Genomic DNA, 22,790 nt, shown 5'->3' on the forward strand with positions numbered 1-22,790 from the left:
CTATACAGAAACCTACATCATTCTAGGGTGACTCTGAATTGATTAGTCATTTATTTTATGGAATGGAAGTATTCTGAACCAAAGGAGCTTATTTTGAAGCACCACTTAAGTCATGGATCACATACATTATTTTTGTCTTTCCTTTTTTATGTGTAAAGTACACCAAGCACAGATCTGTCCTTTGTAATACTTCTGGTACATAGGACTGGAAAGTCCAGTGAAGAGGTGCTGAAGCTATGCTGAACACCAGTTGTTTACTTCTACTACCAATCACTCACTACAGCAAAGCAATAACTCAATCCAGAAGTTAGCTGGTGGCTTAAAGAAGGATTATTTATTCTGCTCAGGGAACTGCAGTCAAGACAGTGAAGTCATCACTGTGGAATATCTCATTAACACACCTGGCTTGATTAGGGGCTGAGAAGCTTATTCATTCACATGGCTGTCAAGTTGGGGTGACTTTTATTGAGTTTATCGGGACCTGTAAGCTGGGAATCTTGGGTAAACTTCTGAACAACCTACTTTGGTTTTATAATACTGCCATTGCTGAATTTTTAGAGTGACTTCAGATGGGATGTATTTATGAACTATATTCAGAGACCCTACAGCATCACACCAATGGTCCTTGCTTATGGCAGTCACCACAGTCTACAAAGTTTGACATGAAAAGGGATGGACTGTATCACTTGGTGGAGACAAGTGTCAAAATCATTTTGCAAAAAGAAAAAAATTGAATAAGGAACATTGTTGCTGCCATTTCTGGAAAACACACTTGCCACATCAATTTAGCTGGCTAGTGTAGGCCATGTTGCTAGCGTTTGGGGGAGAAGACATGCAATCACCCTAAAAATGACTCATATATTCTTAGCCAAGTCTTTCAAGAAGAGCTGCAAGGGAGGAAGAATTGTGGATGGATGGTATTTATTCACCAATATTCATCCTGCCAGACTCTTCTGAGTTGAGTATGCCAAGTACTTAAAATAAATCTTTTTAAAAAATAGTCAAATCCTGGACTAGACACCTTTCCTTTTATGCCAGTATTCTGTGTGTGGTCCAGAGAAATGACTCCTAAGGACTCAAAGAGAAGAAGACGATACCCCCTTTTCAGAGAGGTCCTCCTAGAGAGATCATACTATTTTCAGTACAAACTCAGGTTATTGTATTTCCACAGTCATCCTGCTACTTCAGAACTACAGATTTGTGATCTTAGAGGCATATTCAAAAAGAAAAGGAAGAATAGGCTTGATATTAACATGACTATCAATAGACTCTGACTTAAAAATGATCCAAAAGAAAGGATTATAAAACCAGACTGCTTTCCACAATAATACCCTTATAAAACCAACCACCTAGAACTTCTACATCTAGTCCAAATGCTCACGTCATCCCAAATGACCTACCGTTAGTTAGTTTTCCTGTTGCTGTGATAAAATGCCCCAACTAAGGCAACTTAAGGGGAAAAGGGCTTCTTTTGGTTTGCTGTCTGATGGTATAGTCTGAATTGATGGGGAAAGGCATGGCAGGGAGAGCTTGAGGCGGTGGTCACATTGCCTCCACAGTCAGGAAGCAGAGAGTGATGAACACCGGTGCTCAGCTTGCTTTCTTCTTTTCCCTCATTCTAACACTCTAGCCATGGGACGGTTCTGTCTACAATGAAGGTGGGTCTTCTCACCTGAACTATGCCTATCTAGATAATCCCTTACAAACTTGTCTCCTACGTAATTCTAGATTCTGTCAGGTTGACAATGTTTCCCATCACAGCCCGTGTCTTCATTATTCTGCCTTTCTTAGTTATGTTCAGATCAGTTAAACGGTATCATTAAGTATTACAAGGCAAAGTGATTTTCTTTCTGAAACGGGAACACAAGCCTTAATGCTATGTGGACAATACAACTCACATAAGAAAGTGTTATGTGCAATAAAAGGCAAGCCAGTTACTCAGACCTCTGATTTCTGCTTCTTCCACTTAAGAAGCAAAGAAGTTGCCACTTTATCTTAACAAGTAAAAAAGCTGAAACTTAAACAAAAAAAATAAACTTTTCTTAGCTGCATCAGGAAAATGAGGTCACAGTGCAAACTGATGACACTGATCTAGAGGTTCATCACTGCCAGAGCAGAAACCCACAAGCTGAAATCTCCAAGGAAACCAATATCATGCAGAAGAACTCTGAACTGTAACTGACATATTGCTGGGTGCTTACAGCTAACTCAGGTGACTGTGGGACATTTTAGGAGACCAGTTAAAGGTAGCCTTCAACAAACTTAGTTTGACTTCCAGGAGTCTAAACAGTTATTATCGAAAGAAAAATATCCCAATTTCTGGTTAGGGACAAGGGATGATATCAGAGTTCTGTCCTGCTCCTAAGGGTGTCAGCTTTCAGGAGCCGCTGCTTCATCAGACTGATGTCTTGGGTTTATCAGAACCCACTCAACCTGTGCTCCTCCCCAGACATCCAGACCCATGTAACATGAAGAAAATGTTGAGAAATAGGAAGTGAAGCCCATGAGCAAAAGAGTGAGACCTTCTTTCATAGAACTATAGAACACTATAGAACACATCACCTGCCCCTAAAACTAACAACTACATTAGTAAAGGCTTATTACTGTCTCTTTTGTCAATACAACACTTTCATCTTTCAACAATAATCATTGTGGCATACCAGAAGGTAAAATCACAGTATGAAGAGACTGAAGAATTGCATATAAAGGAACATTGGAATTATCACACTAGCAATATGAAAACAAGATTAATATGCTGAAGATTCCAATGATAAAAATAAACACATATGAACACACAAATGAGAATTAGGCAGAAGTGTTACAGGGCTCAAACACTGTAGCAGAAATGAAGAATGACTTTTCATGGGCTCATTAGAGAATGATGAAGCTCAAGAGGGAATATATACGCTTAAGGTCATAACAAAAGAATTTATAAAATGGAAGCAAAAGTGCTACAGAGACAGCTCAGTAAGATTGCTTGCTGTGCATGCATGAAGACCTGCATTGGAATTCCCAGTACCAAAGGAAAACAGCTTTGCTTGGCTGCTTGTGCCTATAACCCTAATTCTGTGGGATGTGGGGAGGTAAAGAAAGGAAGATCCCTGAGGCTTGCTGGCTGTTCAGCCTAGACAAAAATTGCAGGCTCTAGGTTCAGTGATAGTTTCAAGAGAAAAAGGCAGAGAGGAACAGAGAAAATACACTTTATCATCCCCTAGTTTCTACTTGCTTAGTATGGGTGCATACATCCATAGGCAGACATGTACATGTGTACACACACACACACACACACACACACACACACACACACACACACACACACAATTTAAATGGACTGGAAGAAAACAAAAGTGATTTTTCAAGAACTATGACACACAAATAAAAAGTGTCACATACAGTGAACAGAAGTAGCAGAGAGAGAAGACAGGAGAAAGAAAAGCATTGAAACAGTAGTGACTCTAAATTCTCCCTCATGCATGTGGGATCACTCAGTGCAGGACTCAAGAAGGACACCTTCCAGGGTAAATACCAAAGACAAATTAAAACTCAACTGAAAACTCACCTAGGCATAGTATATTAATCCCCCAGAATACTGACAAAAATACTCTTGCAGGAAGCTAGGAAGTAGAGGGCTATGCTCCTTCCCTATAGAGAAGTGAGTATGAATTATATCTGCCTCTTAGAAACTAGAACAGGGGAGCACTCACTGAGTATTCAAAGACCTAGGGAAAATCACCACTGTCACAAAAGTAAGAACAGCAGCAGCAGCAGCAGCAGCAGCAGCATCCACCCTTCTTAACAACTGACCCCAGCGAAAGCTTCCTGCAAAGGGAAAAGGAAATAAAATTCCTCAGGACATACTAAATGTAGTGCAAGCTAAACACTTTAAGAGAGAAGAGAAATATGTATGGAGCAGAAACATAAATCTACATAAAAAGAAGAGCAGCAATGACGTGGGTGTAAAGGTAAAATGAAGTTGGTTTTCTTAGGACTGAGGAGATGGTTCAGGAGTTACAGAAGTTGACCTTACAAGAAAGAGGGCTGGGTTTCTGGAACCCACATAAGAATGTAGATTGGGGGAGGGAGAGGGGGCTCGGTGGTGAAGAACACTGAATGTACTTCCAAGGACTGGGTTCAATCACCAGCATCCCCATGGTGGTTTCCAACCATCTGCAGCCCCAGCTACAGAGAACCTGGCATACACATGGTACACAGACATATATGCAGACAAAACACACACATAAAATAAATAAATAAATAAATAAATAAATAAATAAATAAATAAATAAATACTATAAATGTAGGTTGGGCATAGTAGCCACCTATAATGGCAGCCTTGGGAAGTGGAGACAGGAGCTACAGAGCAAAACTAGCTAGCAAGATTAGTCATATCAGAGCCCTAGATTTTACTGAGAAACCCTACCTCAAAGAATAAGGTGGAAGAACAATTGAGGAAGGTTCTGGACCTTTAGATAACTACCTCTAGTAGGTACACACATGTGCATTCACGTACATGAACATACAAAAACACAAGCACACATATCATATACGTAGGAAATGAAAAAATGAAACGAAATTTGTTATTCATAATTGATTTAACAAATTATTGTTTGTTTAAATTAATAGAAACTATGCATTAGATCATGAGTAAAATTATATGTGTGATTGTATATGTACTGATGTATACTTTTACATTCGTGAGCAAGTCAACTGAAAGACAGTAAAACAAGGGGCTAAAGGGAGAAATACAGGGCTCTTTATGATAAGGTCCTTCATTCTACTATGAGGGTTTGTGTTACAAAGTATTCTAAAGTACTACTTTATTATCAACTCTACCTATAAAGTAGACTTGAAAGTAGACTTGCAGCACTACGAAACTGGTTTGGACTAGTTATAAATATATAGTACAGCTGTAGGAAAACCACTTAGAAATATGAAAAAAAAGTATAAGTGACACAGGTTCTAGTCTTTGAGCTGTGACAACAGAATACTATGAGATGAGAACTTCATAAGCAATAGAAATCTGGGTCCAGATAGTTGGCTAATTGGCTCAAGGTACTTGATATCTCGCCTAGAGACCTGATTTTGATTCTTGCAACCCACAAAGTGTAATCAAGTTATCTGAGACCTACACATGTGTTCTGCAAAATATATGCATATCTCCAGATGTGCATACACACTTCTAATAAAATAAGTAAATGGAGAATTTAAAATGAAAAAGGAAATTCATTTCTCAGGAAGCTGAAAAGTCCAAAGTTAAGGTTTCTGGCAAGGGCTAAATTTCTAGGTCAGAGATGGTACTCTTTTTTTTCTGCATCCTCACAACGTAGACATCAGGATGAAGAGTCTCTTTTAAGGGCTCTCTGTCTCTGCAAGCTAAGCATCTCACAAGGCTAATTTCCTAACACCAATAGCTTGGCAGTTAGTTTATTAAAGACATTTCAGTAAGTTTGCAAATATTCAGTTGGTAACAATAATCTTAGAATGTATGAAAATGGAATCATGGAAATGTTTCACAAAAGGAAGATAAAGTATGGAAGAGAAAATGGGAATGAAATAAAATAGAAATCAGTAATTACAACATAGATGTTAATCCAGCTTTACCAGTGATCTCTTTGGATATTAATATTCTAAGAATATCAGCTAAAAGACAAAAAAAATCATAGAATGGAAAGAAAGGATGAGACCTAGCTATATATTGCCTATAAGACACTTACCTTAATTACATTTGTGAATACATACTTAAGCTCCAGAGATGCTAAGTGATATACCCAATATTTGATCAAACGGGAAGTGGGAATACTATGTGGGGCCCACTGTGGTGGAGTGATCAGGAAATTAGCAGGGAAGCCTACAAGGAGTAGAAAAGCCAACTAAGTACTGAGGAGGTGTCAACTTCCCAAGCAGATACAATCATCTTTAATGTTTATGTGTTTAAGAAAAGAATATTAAATGTATATAAAAATCTGATAGATCTGTCAGGCAAAAAAGGCAAATCAGTTATGATATTAGGAGGCTCTAATATTCCTCTATCATAAATGCATAGCTAGCAAGTTGAAATTAAGAGAGGACATAGTTGAATTAAGCAGCAGCAGCCCAGTGGATTTTATGGCATCTATTCATCACTTAATCTAACAATATCAGATAATGCATTCTTCTCACCTCAAGTATTAAAATTCACCACGACAGAACCCATTCTGGGCCGTAAAACATACTTTATAAATTTTAAAGTATAGGGGGCTGGCAAAGTGTCTCAGAAGGGAAAATTCCTTGTCATTCAAGTCTGGTGGCCCAAGTTTGATCCCTAGAACTTATATAAAGTTGGAAACAGAGATATGATCCCACAAATGTGGGAACAGGAGGGCTGAGTTAGGAGACGCTGCCAGCTGCCACCTCCAGGAGAAGCAAGGTGTAAGGATACCAGTAAGCCGCCAGCCACATGGCAAGATATAGATTTATAGAAGTGGGATAATTTAAGACAGAAGAACTAGATAGGAAGAAGCCTGCCATGGTCTTACAGTTTATAAGTAATTTAAGCCTCTGTGTGTTTACTTGGGTCCGAGCAGCTGCAGGACTGGTGGGTGAGAGAGAGTTGTCCTGACCAGGCAGCACCACGAAAGCTTCAGCTACACACAAAGGTATTCTCTAATCTGTACATGTGCCCTATGGAATGTGGGCATCCACAAGTATACATACACATACATATACTCAAAGCTGGTAACTAAAAATAAGAAAAATTAAATGTATAGGAATCACACAACGTTTGCCCCTGGGACCAGAGCAGAATTCACCTAAAAATCAAAATCAGAGAGATGGAAAAATTACCTCAAACTGTTGGTGATTAAATGATATATCTACATAATACAAGTAAGAAATACAAACAAATATTATGAAAATATTTTAAGTGAATGCAAATGAAAATACAAGATACCAAATTTGTGGGCTGGAGAGCCATGCTTAGGGGAAATTTATAGCAATGAGTGTGTTTATTTGAAAGCAAGGATATAAAAATCAATCATTTATGATTCTACTTTAGAGAATGAGAGACAGAAGAGCAAATTAAATCTAAAGCAAGTGGAATACAAGAAATAAATATCAGAGCAAAACCCAGTAAAATTGAAAATGGGAGATCAATATAAAAAATCAACAAAACCCAAAAGGCAGTTCTTTGAAAAGGTCCATACTATCAATATGCCTCCAGCCATGCTAATATGACAAAGGAAAACAGACATGCTCTGGTACTACCAGATAGAAAACAGGACATCACGAAGCATCCACAGACAGTTAAAGAATAATGAAGGAGAACTTTAAACAACTCTCTGCCCATAAATCCAATAGCCTAGGGGAAAAAGACCAATGCCTTGAAAGATATAACTTGTCAAATCTTATACAAGAGGAAAGAGACAATCAAAATAAGCCTATATCAAATAAAATTATTGAATCAGTAAATCTGAATTTCTCCACACAGAAATAACAGAATGATGTAGGTTCAAAGGTGAATTCTGTATATCCCTTCATAGCAAGAAATTACACCAATTCTCCACAATTTTTCTAGAAGATGAAGCAGAGGAAACACTTCCTAACTATGATGTTAGAATTACACAAGCTAGACAAAGCCACTACAAGAAAACTATGCAGCCATACTTCACAAATACGCCAAAATCTTAAACAGATATTAGCAAGTTTCCAACAATGCATCTGTGTTTCAATGACTGAACTTCAATATGTTACTAAAAATCAAGCTAAACTAAAAAAAAAAGATAAAAAATAATTCAAATGGAAAGGAGGAAATAGAACCTTAGGTCACAGATGAGACGTTAATTTATATATTTTACATACACACACAAACATATATGTATATATGAAAGATTCAAAAAAAATCTCACAGAACTAATAAATGATGTGGGACAGGAGGTTCTTTCTTTCTTATGGACCAATAATGTACAAATGATATTTGAAATAACAAATCTTACTATCTCTGTCTGCACTCCAAACACTGGAATACTTAGGCTTAAATCTAACAACATACCCACAAGTACTATGAGGAATAACTGCAAAGTCTGATGAGAGGTTAAAGAACATAACAGATGGAAATAGCTTACATGTCACCTTCTTCCATCTGTGTTTTCATGTTGATCACATTGTCAGGCAAAAGCCTAAGACATTATTTTGTGAACACCAACAACATGTTTTTAAAGTTTACATTTGAAAGCAAAAGATTCTGAAAGTCAGTTCAAATCTTGAGGACAAAAACTGGATCATTGCCATTATCCAACCTCAAAATTTATTCTAAAGCTACAGAAATCAAGAGAGGATGGTGGTAAGTGGTAAAAGAACAGACAAAAAGATCGTCGGAGCAGAATAGAGAGTATAGAAATAGCCAGAAAATATAGTCAACCAATATTTGACAAAAGGCCTAAATGAAGTACAATGGACCAAAGGTAGCCTTTTCATCATATGGGTACAACTGGATATTCACATGAAAAGAAATGAATTCAGACATAGGCCTTATGCTCTGCAGGAAAATCTATTCAAAATGGATCATAATTCTAAATAGAAAAATTTATAACTCACAGAAGGTTACATAGGATAAAATCTAGATGACCCAGGGTATGGCAAAGGCTTTATGGGAACAGCAGCAGAAGCACTATTCATAAACAAAAGGCTGATGGATATGATCAATGTGGATAGTCCTTATCTGAAACATATCAAGGGAATGCAAAGTCACACCATGGACTGTGGAGAACATCTGCCAGATTTAATGATGATGGACTTCTATGCAGAACACACAAAACTCTACAAAAAGGAAAGGAGCCACTCAATCAATAAATGAACATAGAACAAACATCTCATACAAGAAAATGTACAAGTTATAAGTAAGTATATCAAATAGATTCAACATTGATTGTTATTAGGAAATTTTGAATTAAAACAGATAAAAGACAGTACATGCTTATTCAGAATACTAAGAATATGTAGCATCATTACAGCTGGAGAAAAAGTAGCAAATTTTGGTCACTGATCTTGGTATAACCACTTGGAAGGCATTAAGAAATTTTCTTAAATGTAAGTACAGTCTTGTGATAAGATGCAGCCAATACACTTCTTGGTATTTAACCAGATAAATTGAAAATTTATGTCCACACAAACACCTGCTCATGGATGTTTATACCAACTTTATTCATAAATGCCCAAATAATGAAGTGATTAAGATAACCTCTTGTAGAGGAATGAATAACTGGCCGGTTATATATGGAGAGTGGCATATTATATTGATGATAAGAAGAAATGAAACATGAAACCATGAGAAAACATAAATTTACCTTAAATGGATACTAGTAACTGAGAAAACCTAATTTAAAAGGGGCTAGACACAACTGATAGCAAATACATGGCATCCTTGATAAGACAAAACCTTGGAGAATGGAAAAGAGATATAGGTTATCGAAAGTTAGAGAGGAAAGAAGATGATTAGGCAAACCACAGACCTTTCCTTAGGGCATTAAAACCCTTCTGTACAATATGAAAATGGTATACACATATGTGGAAGTGAGTTTTAATTGTTAACTTGATACAATCTAGCATCACTTAAAAGAAAGTCTCAATGAAGACTGCCTAGATTAGGTTGGCCTGTGGGCAAGTCTGCAGGGATTATCTTCACATAATTGAGATGAGAACACCCATCTATTCTGGGTGGCACTATTCCTTAGGTGAGGGTGAGGAGCAAGGGGCTAGTGAGCTGAATACATGCATGCACACACACATTGCTTTTTGTTCTAACTATAGATATAATGTGACCAGTTGTGTTGAGATCTTGATGCTGTGATTTCTCTAAAGGGATGAACTATAACCTGGAATTTTAGGCTAAAATAAACCCTTTCTCCCCTTCACTGCTTTTGTCAATGTATTTTATCATAGCAATAGAAAATGAAACTATGATAACCGACCACATCATTATACATTTGTCGGACTAGAGTATACAATGTTGAGTGAACTTAAGTATAGATTATAAACTTGGGGTCATAATAATGTACCAATTACATCCCATCAACTATCACAACTATCCCAATAATTCTGGTGAGGGATGCTTGTAACACAAATTGCTAAATGGTCTTATTAATTAAGAAAAAAAAAAAAAACAGAGCCAGCTATTGGGCTGAATGCTGAAAGGTCGGAGAAACAGAATAAGCCACAGCCAACCTCACCTTGACAACTCCTCATCCAATCCTGTTTCCTCAGACTGAAAGCCTCTGAGTTCACACACAAAAGTGTCTCTGCTGAACTGCTGCTAAAAAGCCTCTAGTTCCTAGTCCTCATGCCTTCTATACCTTTCTGCTTCCTGCCATCACTTTCTGGGATTAGAGGAATGTGTCTTTTCCACGCAGGACATGAGATTTCAAGTGCTGGGATTAAAGGTGTATGCCACCACGCCTGGCTCTGTTCCCAGTGTGGCCTTGAACTCAGAGAGATCAGATGGACCTCTGCCTCCTGAATGCTAGAATTAAAGGTATGTGCCACCATTTTCTGGCCTCTATGTCTATCTAGTGGCTGTTTTTTTCTCTGACCCTTGATAAGTTTTATTAGTGTACACAATATATTTGGGGACACAATATATCACCACAGATGCTGGTGAAGAGGATTGCATGTATTTATGTGGAGCATACAGAGACTCTACTTTCCCTTAATTTTGCTATAATTTTTCCCTAAATTTGCTATTAAATAAAGCTTGTAAGTTACAAAATCCACCAGTCACAAAGTCCATATATTATATGATTTAATTTAAATGAAAAGCCTAGACTGTAAATATTCAGAGACAGATAATAGTCAGGAGTAATAGGAAGATTTTGAAAAGTATATCAGTTTGATTGTGGTTATTGACAACACTTAAGTTTATTTGTCAATGAAGTTGATAAGAAAATTCCAAACATGTAAAACAATAAATAGCACAGAATATTTTTGTCTTGATTTGGTAGAATCTATTTCACCATTGAATTTATTAGAGACATCCTTATTTTAGACATTGCTCTCCTACTATAGGATGTTCTCATAAACATATGTGATCCTTCTATGCTAACAAAACAAAACAAAACAACAAACAAACAAAGAAACCAAACAATATTGCAAACTACATGTAGCTCTTCCAGGGAACATTGGCTTCTATATCAAAGGTGACATTTAGTTTTGTATTTGGCAAGCCGCATATTCCTAGTGTTGAATTTTATAAAAAAGAGGATCAAAAACTGTAAACATTAGCAAATAAATTATTATTGACTCCTCAAATTTTATAAAACTTAAAATACTTGTGTATTATTGCATCCAGATTTTAATAGGCTAGTAAGTATATCATACATAAAAATATGCAAAAATATCTCTGCCACAGTGAATATAATTTCCAATTTACTGAAGCTGAGAGTGTGTCCAATAGTAAAATTATCAGTATGCCCTAAGATCAATAACAAATATTCATATCAGTCAAGCCCTAAGAACTGTTAAGTGATGTGATTTTACTATGGGGAAATGCAATGAAATCCAGAGTGAAATGCCCCAGAAAAATCCCCTTAAGTGTTTGATTTCTCTCAAAGTCTCTCTGCAAAGCATATAATTTCTAACACCTCATAATTTTCATTTGTAACTCTCTAAATGTTGATCCTAAAATATTTTCTCTGGAGCCCACTCAACCCTAGAAGAGTTATGAAAAATCTTGGTAAAGAAATGTTTAGATGTGTTTGATTAAATGTAAATGAGAAGCCTTTTTATGAATGACATAAAATACAAAGTTGATGGAAAATTGATATACATGTGAGATATTCCTTGTGAATCAGCAAAAAGTACATAAAGAAAATTCAGAACAAGTAAGTGCATCTTGCAAGTCAATAAAACTAAGTTCCCACATTTTAATAGAAGAAAAGATAGAATGATAAGTCTTTGTAAGAAGGAGAAGGTGCCACCACAACCAGCAACCAGGCAGTGGGACCGAGTCCTGTACTCAGTGCATGAATTGGCTGTTTGAAACCTGGGGCTTATACAGGGACACTTGGCTCAGCCTGGAAAGAGGGGACCGGACCTGCCTGGTCTGAATCTACCAGGTTGAACTCAATCTTCAGGGGAATCTTTGCCCTGGAGGAGATGGGAATGAGGGGTGGACTGGGGGTAAGGGGGGGGAGGGAGGGGTGAGAACAAGGGAATCCGTGGCTGATATGTAAAATTAAATTAAATTATAAAATATAAAAAACAAATAAAGAAAAAAATTTTTAAAAAAGGACAAAGTGATGAAGCCAATACTAACAGACAGGATTTAGCCACAGGGACTGAGAGATAGAGGTGGGGGGAGAGACAGAAAAAGAGAACTTGAGTGTATGTGTGTGTGTGTGTGTGTGTGTGTGTGTGTGTGTGTGTGTGTGTGTATTTGTGTGTGTGAAAGGTTTCAAAACAGAGAATATGCACACAAATCTGATGTACACAAGCATGAATTTCATTTCTTAATATTCACAAACAAAACAAAATTCTTACCTAGTGGACATATACCTCAAACTGACTTTTTTTTTCAACTTAATAGTCATCATTCATTGACAGATTGAAAATAGTTCTTGACAATAAACAAGTCATCTGGAAGTGTATGTGTGTGTATGTATGTATGCATGTATATATGTGTAATATATGTACATGTATATATGTGTGTGTACATGTGTGTGTATGTGTGTGTGTACGTGTGTGTGTGTGTGTGTGTGTGTGTGTGTGTGTGTGTGTGTGTGTGTGGCTCAGTGGACAAAGCATTTGCCATGCAAGCGTAGCATGGATTTCGGTTCTCCAGAAACCATGTAAATGTCAGATGCATAGACTGCTCCATATATAACTGAAACCTTTGGAAGACAGAGACAGGAGAATCCCAGAGCAAGCTGGCCTGTAAGACTAGCTAGCTTTGGGTTTGACTGACAGACTCTGCCTAAATAAATAAGTGGCAGAATGATCAAGAAAAATTCCCAATATCACCTGCCAACTTTCTCTAACATGCACACATATGAGTGTGATCACCCATAACACTTGCACGCACACACAAAAGCACACAGTGCAAAAGCACACATATGCAAAGCATGAGCCTTCATAAAATAAATAGGGAATATTTACATTTTTGTTGCCATATACTTTACATAAAAACATAAATATCTATCGATTTATTGAAAAAAAGCCAATGAATTTACTGTAGTCACATAGAGTAGTTTAAGTTAATTAAATGCCAATTTAGATAATTTCTACTGTTTTAGCTCTAACTGGGTTTTACAGAGATGACGAGCATAGTATTCTCTTTTTAGCAACTGTTCTTTTCTCTCTTATACTGTCCTCCTCATGGTTAATGATAATGTTTTTCTTTCTTCGTTACATTAATTCTTTTTAGATATCACTTAGTGCCTTTGAGATCACATTAATTTCATAAGATTTCCATATTTTTCTATTTCCATATATTAGTTTTTATTATTTTTCTAAGATAAACTTTAGAGAGAGTTTAAAAACTGCAAAGGAACATGATATTGTCTACATGTAAGGTGATTTTTGCGAGCATAGCACTTCAATTATTCACAGGATCAAATTGTCTATTTATATTTTTGACAAATTGATCTTCAGCATTTGAAAGAGTAAGACTGACTCAGAGCTTCTACACACTGATTTCGTTTTTCTTTTTTTTTTTTTTTTTTTTTTTTTTTTTTTTTTTTGGTTTTTTCGAGACAGGGTTTCTCTGTGTAGCTTTGCGCCTTTCCTGGAACTCACTTGGTAGCCCAGGCTGGCCTCGAACTCACAAAGATCCGCCTGCCTCTGCCTCCCGAGTGCTGGGATTAAAGGCGTTGATTTCGTTTTTCATTACCTCTTTGCTTGCTTTTGCCATTGTATATTTTAGTTGTATGTTATTTGGGGCACTATGGTTTCTTATATAACTTCACCGTGCAAAGGCACATTTCCAAAGAGAAGCTTTTTTTTTTTTTTTTTTTTTTTAATTTGAGACTCCAATTGTAAAGGTGAATAACCAAACTGCACATGGCTTATCTCCCTCAAATTTTGCTTTCCCTGCCCCTTGTTCATACCGGACATTCCTATACTGTCACCTGCATCCTGCAACAGACTGCATGTGGTTGGTGTGTCTCCACTGTGTTGGCTAAAAGCATTATTGTGATCATAGCTTTTCATCTCACTGGCCCAGGAAGGAAGATGAGGTCATTGCTGATATCAGGAGCAGCTAAGTTCATCATTCTCTTCTGTGTACTGATCCAACTTACTCTCTGTGGAATGCTGTTGAAGACAACTGCTCTCTTTATTTACGTATGTGTATACGCAGAACATGGCCACATCATCACTGTGTGTAAGAAGATCCCACTGTGTTCTGGGACACTTGAGCTCTCTGGTCCTAGAGGGCGTCACTGTGGCTTTCCTGGTCAGAAAATTACTTGACACCATCAATGAAGCCAAGGCCCTGGCTTTCAGCATGCTGGTATTCTTCAGTGTCTGGGTGCCATCCCTCCCTGTCTATTACAGCACCAAGTGGAAGGTGATGGTGGCTGTGGAGGTCTTTTACATCTTGACCCTGGGTACAGTTCTGTTGACATATATCTTTTCCCAGAGATGTCACATTATTTTTCTAAAACTCAATAAAAATCACTATTCAGGGATAGCCATGTAGCAGAGCATACTGGCAACATAAATTTGACTCAATGTCTTTTAAAAAAATAACAGAATATGTAAAATTGGAATTTAATAATGTTGGGGGTATAGGGAATGATAAGCATACATAAAGCTCTTAAATATTTTCAGGGATAAAGCATGTTTCTGAACTCATCATTTTCTAAAAAAAAATGTAAGTAATTATTGAAGTTATGACGCTGCCCAAGATAAAACTGTACCACTGTAATAGGCAAACATTGCGATATTCTATACTATCTCTTTCCTCAAGTAAAGGAGTCTTATTTGTTCTCAGCTGCTACTTTTGCAGCAGTTTGCAGGTTTTTAGTGTCCCTCCCTCTGTTTTTTCCCATCAGGTGGTCATCTGTCAGTTTAGTTAGCATAAGCCTGCTGGATTGCTTGGTTTTATGGTCAACATCCTCAACTTCAAATCACATGAGCAGGGAGCCTCAGCTGAAGAATCATCAGGGTCCCCTTCACTGATGTGGATAGACACATCCCAACATCTTCAGGTAGCAGCTCAGCTAAAGACAGACTGGCAGAAGGTACGTTTCTCTTCTCTTGCACACTTGGCTTTCCCTCTGTTTCGAAGTTGATCTCCCCTGTTCAGGCTGTGGTTGATTATCTCTCTGACATCAGAACCAGTGTTTCCAGAGTCCACCGCTGACTCAGTACCAAAGGATCTCAGTGAGCCTTCAAGGATTTCATTAGCAGTCTGTGACCCAGCTCCATCACATGAACAAATATTGGACTCTTGGTCTCTCTGGCATGACAAAGCCTCTTTGGGAATATACCAACTGCTAAGACACACAGTCTCAAGTTCCGGGCATCTGCTTGGTACTCAGCCGTTCAGATGAAAACAACTGTTGTTACTATTTTAATATATGTTGATTTAATAATTTCTGTTATTTGTATTAGCTTTCCTCTCTCTCACCCATGTTTTAGTTAATTCAAAATAACATTGTAAAATTACATTGTAAAAAATTGCTATGAATTATTCCTTATTTGACATTATCCTTTTGTTATTTTCCCCTTTTTGTCATTTTTTACTAAATATTTGCACATGTTCCTTCACATTATTTTATTTTTAAAAATATATATTTTTACTGGTACTTTGATAATTTCATAGGCCATGTTTTTGTCATTTTTAGTCCCTCCCCCTAACTCCTTCCAGATCTACCACCCCATTTCCTAGTCACCCATCTCTGTCTCTCTCTTTACCTCTCTCTCTTTCTCTCTCTCCCTCTTCCACCCGTAAAGTCTAACTTGTGCTGCCCATATATTCTTGGGTAGACAGCCACACAGTGAAGCATGCTCAACTTGATGAGAAGATCCATTTTTAGAGAAAACTGACTTTCCCCCTTCCAGCAGCTCTCACTTGCCAACAGCTTCTTGATGAGGAATCAGTTGTCAGGCTCTCCTTACTGGGATTTGGTTTGGCTTGAGGCAGCACAGGTCTTGTGCATGCCATCACAACCTCTGTGAGTTCATAAGTCAGTCTGTCCTGCTTTGTCTAGAAGACATCCTTTTTTAAAAGTCATTCACTGCCTCTGGCCTTATAACTTTTCTGACCCCTCTTCTACAATGATCTCTGAGTTTTGGGTCTGATAAAAATGACCTTCACAACTTTAGAGTTATGGCTATTTTATTGGGACACGGCTGTCTTAAGGGTTTTAATACAATGCACTGCACATTGCTTGGATTCCTTTTCTTATCTTTGTGTGAATTTAAATTTATCCCACAAGGTATTACTTATACCAGAAGATGGAACTGACTGTTCATCTTGGAAAGCGATTTACTTAAGAGATAGAAGTTGAATTACCAGTGGCATTCTAAGCAGGTGGTGGACCTCTTCTTAAGTGGATAGATAAAGGCTGAGTTATAGAAATAACTGAACATCAAGATGCAGATGCCTTACTTCACACAGTGTTTGGGAAGTCCTAAGTTTCTAACCCCAAGGCACATTATGGTTAGTACTATGCCTCATGGAGTATGAACATGGAAATTAGAGCCATTTCCCTGGTGGATTTCTACTCATTTCTGGGTGCATTCTCTTTTATTTTTATTTTTACTTTTTATTTTTTTGTTTTTGTTTTTTTTCTTTTATTTTATTTTACAATATCATTCAGTTCTACATATCAGCCATGGATTCCCTTGTTCTCCCCCCTCCTGCCCCCCTCCTCTTTCCCCAGCCCACCCCCCCATTCCCACTTCCTCCAGGGCAAAGCCTTCACCCCCCCCCAGGACAAAAACCAACCTGGTAGACTCAGTCCAGGCAGGTCCAGTCCCCTCCTCCCAGATTGAGCCAAGCATCCCTGAATAAGCCCCAGGTTTCAAACAGCCAACTCATGCAATGAGCACAGGACCTGGTACCACTGCCTAGATGCCTCCCAAACAGATCAAGCCAATCAACTGTCTCACCTATTCAGAGGGCCTGCTCCAGTTGGGGGCCCCTCAGCCTTTGGTTCATAGTTCATGTATTTCCATTTGTTTGGCTATTTGTCCCTGTGCTTTATCCAACCTTGGTTTCAACAATTCTTGCTCATATAAACCCTCCTCTTTCTTGCTAATTAGACTCCCCGAGCTCCACCCGGGGCCTTGCCTTGGATGTCTGCATCCAGATTCCTCAGTCCTTGGATGGGGTTTCTGGCATGTGGGTGCATTCTCTTAATGATCCTTTCAAGTAAGCTAAAACTTTGAAATAGGATCATACATAAAACTTATGAGAGTTTAAATGCTGTTTAAACACATATGTTTTAAACACTGGAACGTCATATTGAATAATCTGTGGAATAAATGTGTTTACCTTGGTATTGAAGAGCCACATATTTTTTACATATCTAGGTTTACACTGAAAATAACCACTGTTTTCATATCCAAGCAATTCAATGAAGTTAATTAAGGCCGAGCAACCATGTCATATTACCACACAGAAAAGACCAAGATGAAACACAAACTTATCTACTACTGAGAGCAGGAGAATCGATCAAGCGTTAAGCTCACAGGTAGCGGCTGTAAGCACAGTGAGATTGTGGCCTGTGGGGAATAAGTCACAGTGAAGTGAGCCAGTTAAATGAATGGCAGATTGGCTGTCACTGCTCTCCTTCCTGCTTCCAGGGACTTTTATCCATATACATCCAAATTCATCACAGAGCCAGTTCCACAAAAATGTTCGTGAAGCTGTTCTGTTTGGTTCTAGACATCCTTCATTTCTAAAGCACCTGGGCCACATAAGGGTTTATTGAAATACACACACACACACACACACACACACACACACACACACACACACACACACACACACACATATATATGTCTCGGAGCATCTTACAGTGAATGTATAGTGAATAACTACTGTGTCTAGTTTTAAAAGGTTCTATTTGTAGAATGTCCTGATATAATGTCTTAACTCCAAAATTTCAGGTTTTAAGCAAACCAAAAATATCCTTGAATGTTCCTAAAAGGTAGGCCCTATGGATTTTTCAGATACCTGCCCACAATATTCTCTTGCTCTTCTTGGCCTTTGGGCTGTCTGTTCTGCTCAGAGGAAGCTGACATCTATTTAAATGTAAGGCAAGAAATACACGGGTATTACTGGGATAAAAAGTCATTCACTTTTTCTGAGTGCATGCATAGGGTGAAATCTGAAGTTAAAAATGAGATTGATAGAATGTTATCTCACATCATATTGCTAGGCTGTGTCTCTTCTAACTCTCCATACATGAAGCATAAGTGACCATGTATGGGCATATACATTATTTGTATGTATACAAAATATAGGAAGCTATCTTGCTACAGCTAGAAAAAGAGAGAACAACTGTTATAGAGAAACCAATGCCTTCAAGATCTCATGGAAGGGGGGAACACAACAAATACTAAAATCATTGGATGATGCAACTTCTGTTTGTGTTATTGGCACAGATTGAAGCATATATTTGGATACATTCTCTTCTTTTGCTGCAATTTTGCTTCTGATATTTGGCTTAATAAGTTCTTCTGAATGCATTATTCTGACATTGCAGAAAGCTGTGACTGGTATTCTATAATGCTTTGATTTAGTATTCTAATCTATAGTAACAGTGGCAGAGCCTGCTGACATATGAACATTATCTGGGCTTTATTTTTTCTTTTTTTAAATAAATATTGAGTTCCCAATATCTAATGTAGTCCCAAAAGCAAACAGCTGAATCATTTGGTTGAAAGACATGAGTCAATTTTCCTGTAACTTAAACTATCCCATCCACTGGCAACATGACTCTTAGGTGATAAACCTTCCTTAGGCACCTCTTCCACTCACCTGCTTTTTTGCTCACATTTTGCTGTTTTTTAAAACAAAGAATGTATCTATGAATATATGAGAGAGAGAGAGAGGTTGGGGAGGGAGGGAGGCAGACAGTCTAGGTATTATTGTGTATGCTGCACTGAATACAAAATCAGAGGACAAGGGTTGCCATGTAATTTCCTTCCCATGCAACAGAAAACTGATTTACTTAATTGTTTGTGCTTAAGGGCAATGCCATTTTGTATGGCTTACTGTTTTATACTGATGTGAGGATATTAAGTTTCTAATAGTACAAGTCAATAAAAAAAAATCATAGGCCATGAACTTCCATGTTGTAGAAGGAACAAAAGTGGCAAGTGATTGCATTAATTTATAAAATTTCACGTTTGAGACACTTAACTCTTCCCAGAGATGACTTTATGTCCTCTGCACAAACCATTCGTGCTGTGCCAATCAGGAGAATTAAATTACATTATCAACTCGAATGTTCTTAACTCTGAGTTCATCTTACACAAGTAACAGCTATCCAGTTGAGCCTTTAAGCATATCTGCACATTACCATCAAACTGCTTTAGATTTGGAATGTCTCAATCCATGTTTATTTAGCAGTAGCTAACACAGAGGGTCTTGTATTGGATAAAATATTGCAACAGATTAAGATCCAGATGATAAATCACAAACAATTTTATGACATAGCAGAATTAACTAGTGTTTCAAATTGAATCCGTCATTTAAGAATTTAAACCAGGAGAACTTGCTTAGAAAATTCTTTTCTAAACTGGATAATGGGTCATTATGAAAGTAACTAGAGGTATTTATTCTTCTCAAGACTCTTCACAACCTTAGGCATTATATCAAGGGACTCAGAATGCAGGAGAATGCTAATTTGAGAATGTCAGCACATGTTTTTCCTGTTGCTGTGGAAGACATGGGTGATCATTTTCAAGTGGGCATTTGAAGGAATGAGAAAAGGAATGCTGAGTGCTTTAGCAATTGAAAATATCCTCAAAGCCTTGAAACAGGGAGAACAATTAGAAAATTAGTCCTTCTCCAACTAAATAAAACCAGATGATGGAAAACAGAAATGGTACTCAATCTAGTCTTACTTGTGCCTTGTTATCTAACATTACATTTAATTATTTTTCTTCTATATGCTTTAGTTTCTTAGGGTTGCTATAATAACAACAAAAACATCAACAGTGACTTAAAGAGACATATGTCCTCTTCCAATTCTGTGGGCCACAAGTCTTCAATCAAGATTGCACACAGGGCCATGTTCCCTTCAGAATCCTTAGGGGTTGATGTCTTCTGACCTCTTCTAGCTCCTGGGGTTCCAGGTATCCAATGCTTTGTAGGGACATCACTGTTTCCACTATCACATGACATTTACTCCTTCTTGTCTGTCTTTCCATGGTGTTCTTTTCTTTGTGTATCCCTATCCAAACTGCACTGTTTTTGTAAGATCATCAATTGTATTAAATGAAGCCCCATTTCACTCCAAGGTGACCTCATCTTAATTTAATGAATATTTCTACAATAGTCCTAGTTCCAGACAAGGTTATGTTCTAAAGTACTGGGCTCTAAGATTTATACAGACCTTTTAGGGAGACAGAGTTTAGTCACAAGAAGAATCATCTGAAGTAGCATAGAAGCCTGAAATATAATACGGCTTTGTACCCATATGTATGTATTAAACAAGAAACGTTTGTCAAAGAAATATCATTGAGTTGGCCATTGTGTGGTTGTCTACTTTAGTGATGCCTAAACAGTAAGTTATAAATATAAGGCTCAGATTTGACATCTTTCCAAATAGAATGACCCTCTTCAGGGTCAATGGGCCCCAGAAATCATCAACAAGCCTGGCATTGCTCAACTGAGCTCACAGATATCCATCCAATTATGAGTCTTTGGTTAGCCTTTCAATTCAGTATGAACCCACTTCTAAGTCATGCTTCAATTATTAACTTTTCCTTGAAATTCATACTTTTTCTACCTTGGACATATCACAAATGAGACAGAAAGGAAGAGGACATCTGAGAGTATTTGCATCGTAGAGACAAATAGATGAGCTCAGGCCTTGAAGCTCCTCTACCCATTCTCTCCATGACTCAGAGAATATTACACTTTTCAAATCATGATTTCGTATACCCGTGCACTGAAGAGCCTTATAACTAATGTCCAATGAATCTGCAAAGATTGCTTTTGGTTTTGCATTTACTATGGCATCTAGATGAACTACTTAGTAACACAAAGCTACCTCCCATTGCATCACAAATTGGCTATTTGAAAATAAAATACTCGCAATACATACCAACCACAAAAATGTTATGAGGAATAATATTAAATATAAATAGAGAATGAACTAATTCTAATTGTAGTAATAGGTTGAAGGAAATGTTTCTAGTGGTTAACAAAAATGTAATTAGACCAGACTAGAAGCCAGTAGCCAAATTCACCAACTTGACAAGCATTTCTATGTGTTGTCTGAGTACTGGATATTTTTTAAGAGAATTATTATTAAAAAATAATTATTAAATTATTATTAAAAAATTATCATAGTCCCATATAATAAAAAGAATATCAGAAAAGTAGTATAACTTACCCCACCGACTTTCTCAAAATGGGATCCATCTTTCTTAAAGTCTGTAAGGGCTCCATTGAAATACCAGGCAAACATAATGTTTAACAGGGGGTCGTGCTGCACCTGGCAGGGTAAAATGACGCTCTCACCAACAGCAACATCCATGTTAGAAGGAGCCAAAATTATTCTCGTTGGTTCTATTGATTGGACAAATTATGAATAAACAAAATTTTAATGGCGATGAAAGCAATTTTTATAGGCAGATTGTTCATCTGGGTTAGAATGCTTATGTTTGTATATGCGTGAGTATATATACACCTATGTGATTAAAAGTTTTCATGATTAAAGTGGCATCTTCATGTAAAATTATACTATATTTTACTGGCCTCACAAATTTTTCTTAAGAGAATTAAGATATATGAGTGTGTAGAAGATATATGTTCAGAGCAGAAACTCTTCTGCAAACAACTTACTCTAATGACAAAATCCATTCACCTTAGTTTCCTAGTTTTGTGAAATACAAGGGTAGAAATAGGAATCTCCCTGTTTTCACAAATCTTCAATGAGTAGCAAATGTATTCAAACCAAAATGCAAATAAGCTCAAATTGTCCTTGTTTACTGATTTGGAAGACAAATCGTGAGAGGAACACCATGCCGAAACACTGGCTTATGGTTGATTTTCTTCAGTGCTAAGATACTTTCCATTGATAATGAATTCAACTTCTCTCAGCCCTACCTTCCCACTGTTTCTTTTAGCATTTTACTCTGGGACAACAAAACTCATCAAAGAACTGTTTGTATATAGAGAGTAAACTAACTTAGGATATTACCTCTTCAACCCAGTCTATTCTAGCTTTTGGTCCCTCATTTGACCTAAACCATCAGGGTCCCCAGGAAACATGGTGCCTTAATATCCAGTGGTAAAATTTCGGTCTCTTACACCTTGACTTCTCATCTTTCTCCCCTCTGCTTCTCTTGGTCTCTTTCATAGCATATTCCTTTAGTCTCTTCATACTGTGCCAGTTAGTCAGCTTTTTTCCCACCTCCCCTTAGGAGGACTCCTTGGTTCTTGAATTTCTTTACATAAAATATGTTAAGCTCTGTCATTTTTAAAAATTATAAATTGTTAACATATTAACTGTACAAATCACTGGGATCCATCTCTTGGCTTCAGGTATCCATCTTAATATAAACAACTGCTGGGTCAGAATCTCCTCTTCAATCTCTCTCAAGCCTAAACTGTTAGACTCAATGATCTACTC

General features: G+C 37.3%; 1 protein-coding gene across 1 annotated transcript in view; it reads right to left on the bottom strand.

The window, feature by feature from the left end:
* The window catches only part of Cntn3 (contactin 3), a 380,871-nt gene that overhangs the window by 50,316 nt on the left and 307,765 nt on the right, over positions 1 to 22,790 (bottom strand). The window contains exon 13 of the mRNA XM_042273722.2: positions 21,549 to 21,724. Coding sequence (XP_042129656.2) covers positions 21,549 to 21,724 — 176 coding nt within the window. The remainder of the gene's footprint in view (positions 1 to 21,548; positions 21,725 to 22,790) is intronic.

This window comes from Peromyscus maniculatus, chromosome 3 (assembly GCF_049852395.1).
Source record: "Peromyscus maniculatus bairdii isolate BWxNUB_F1_BW_parent chromosome 3, HU_Pman_BW_mat_3.1, whole genome shotgun sequence".
NCBI lineage: Eukaryota > Metazoa > Chordata > Mammalia > Rodentia > Cricetidae > Peromyscus > Peromyscus maniculatus.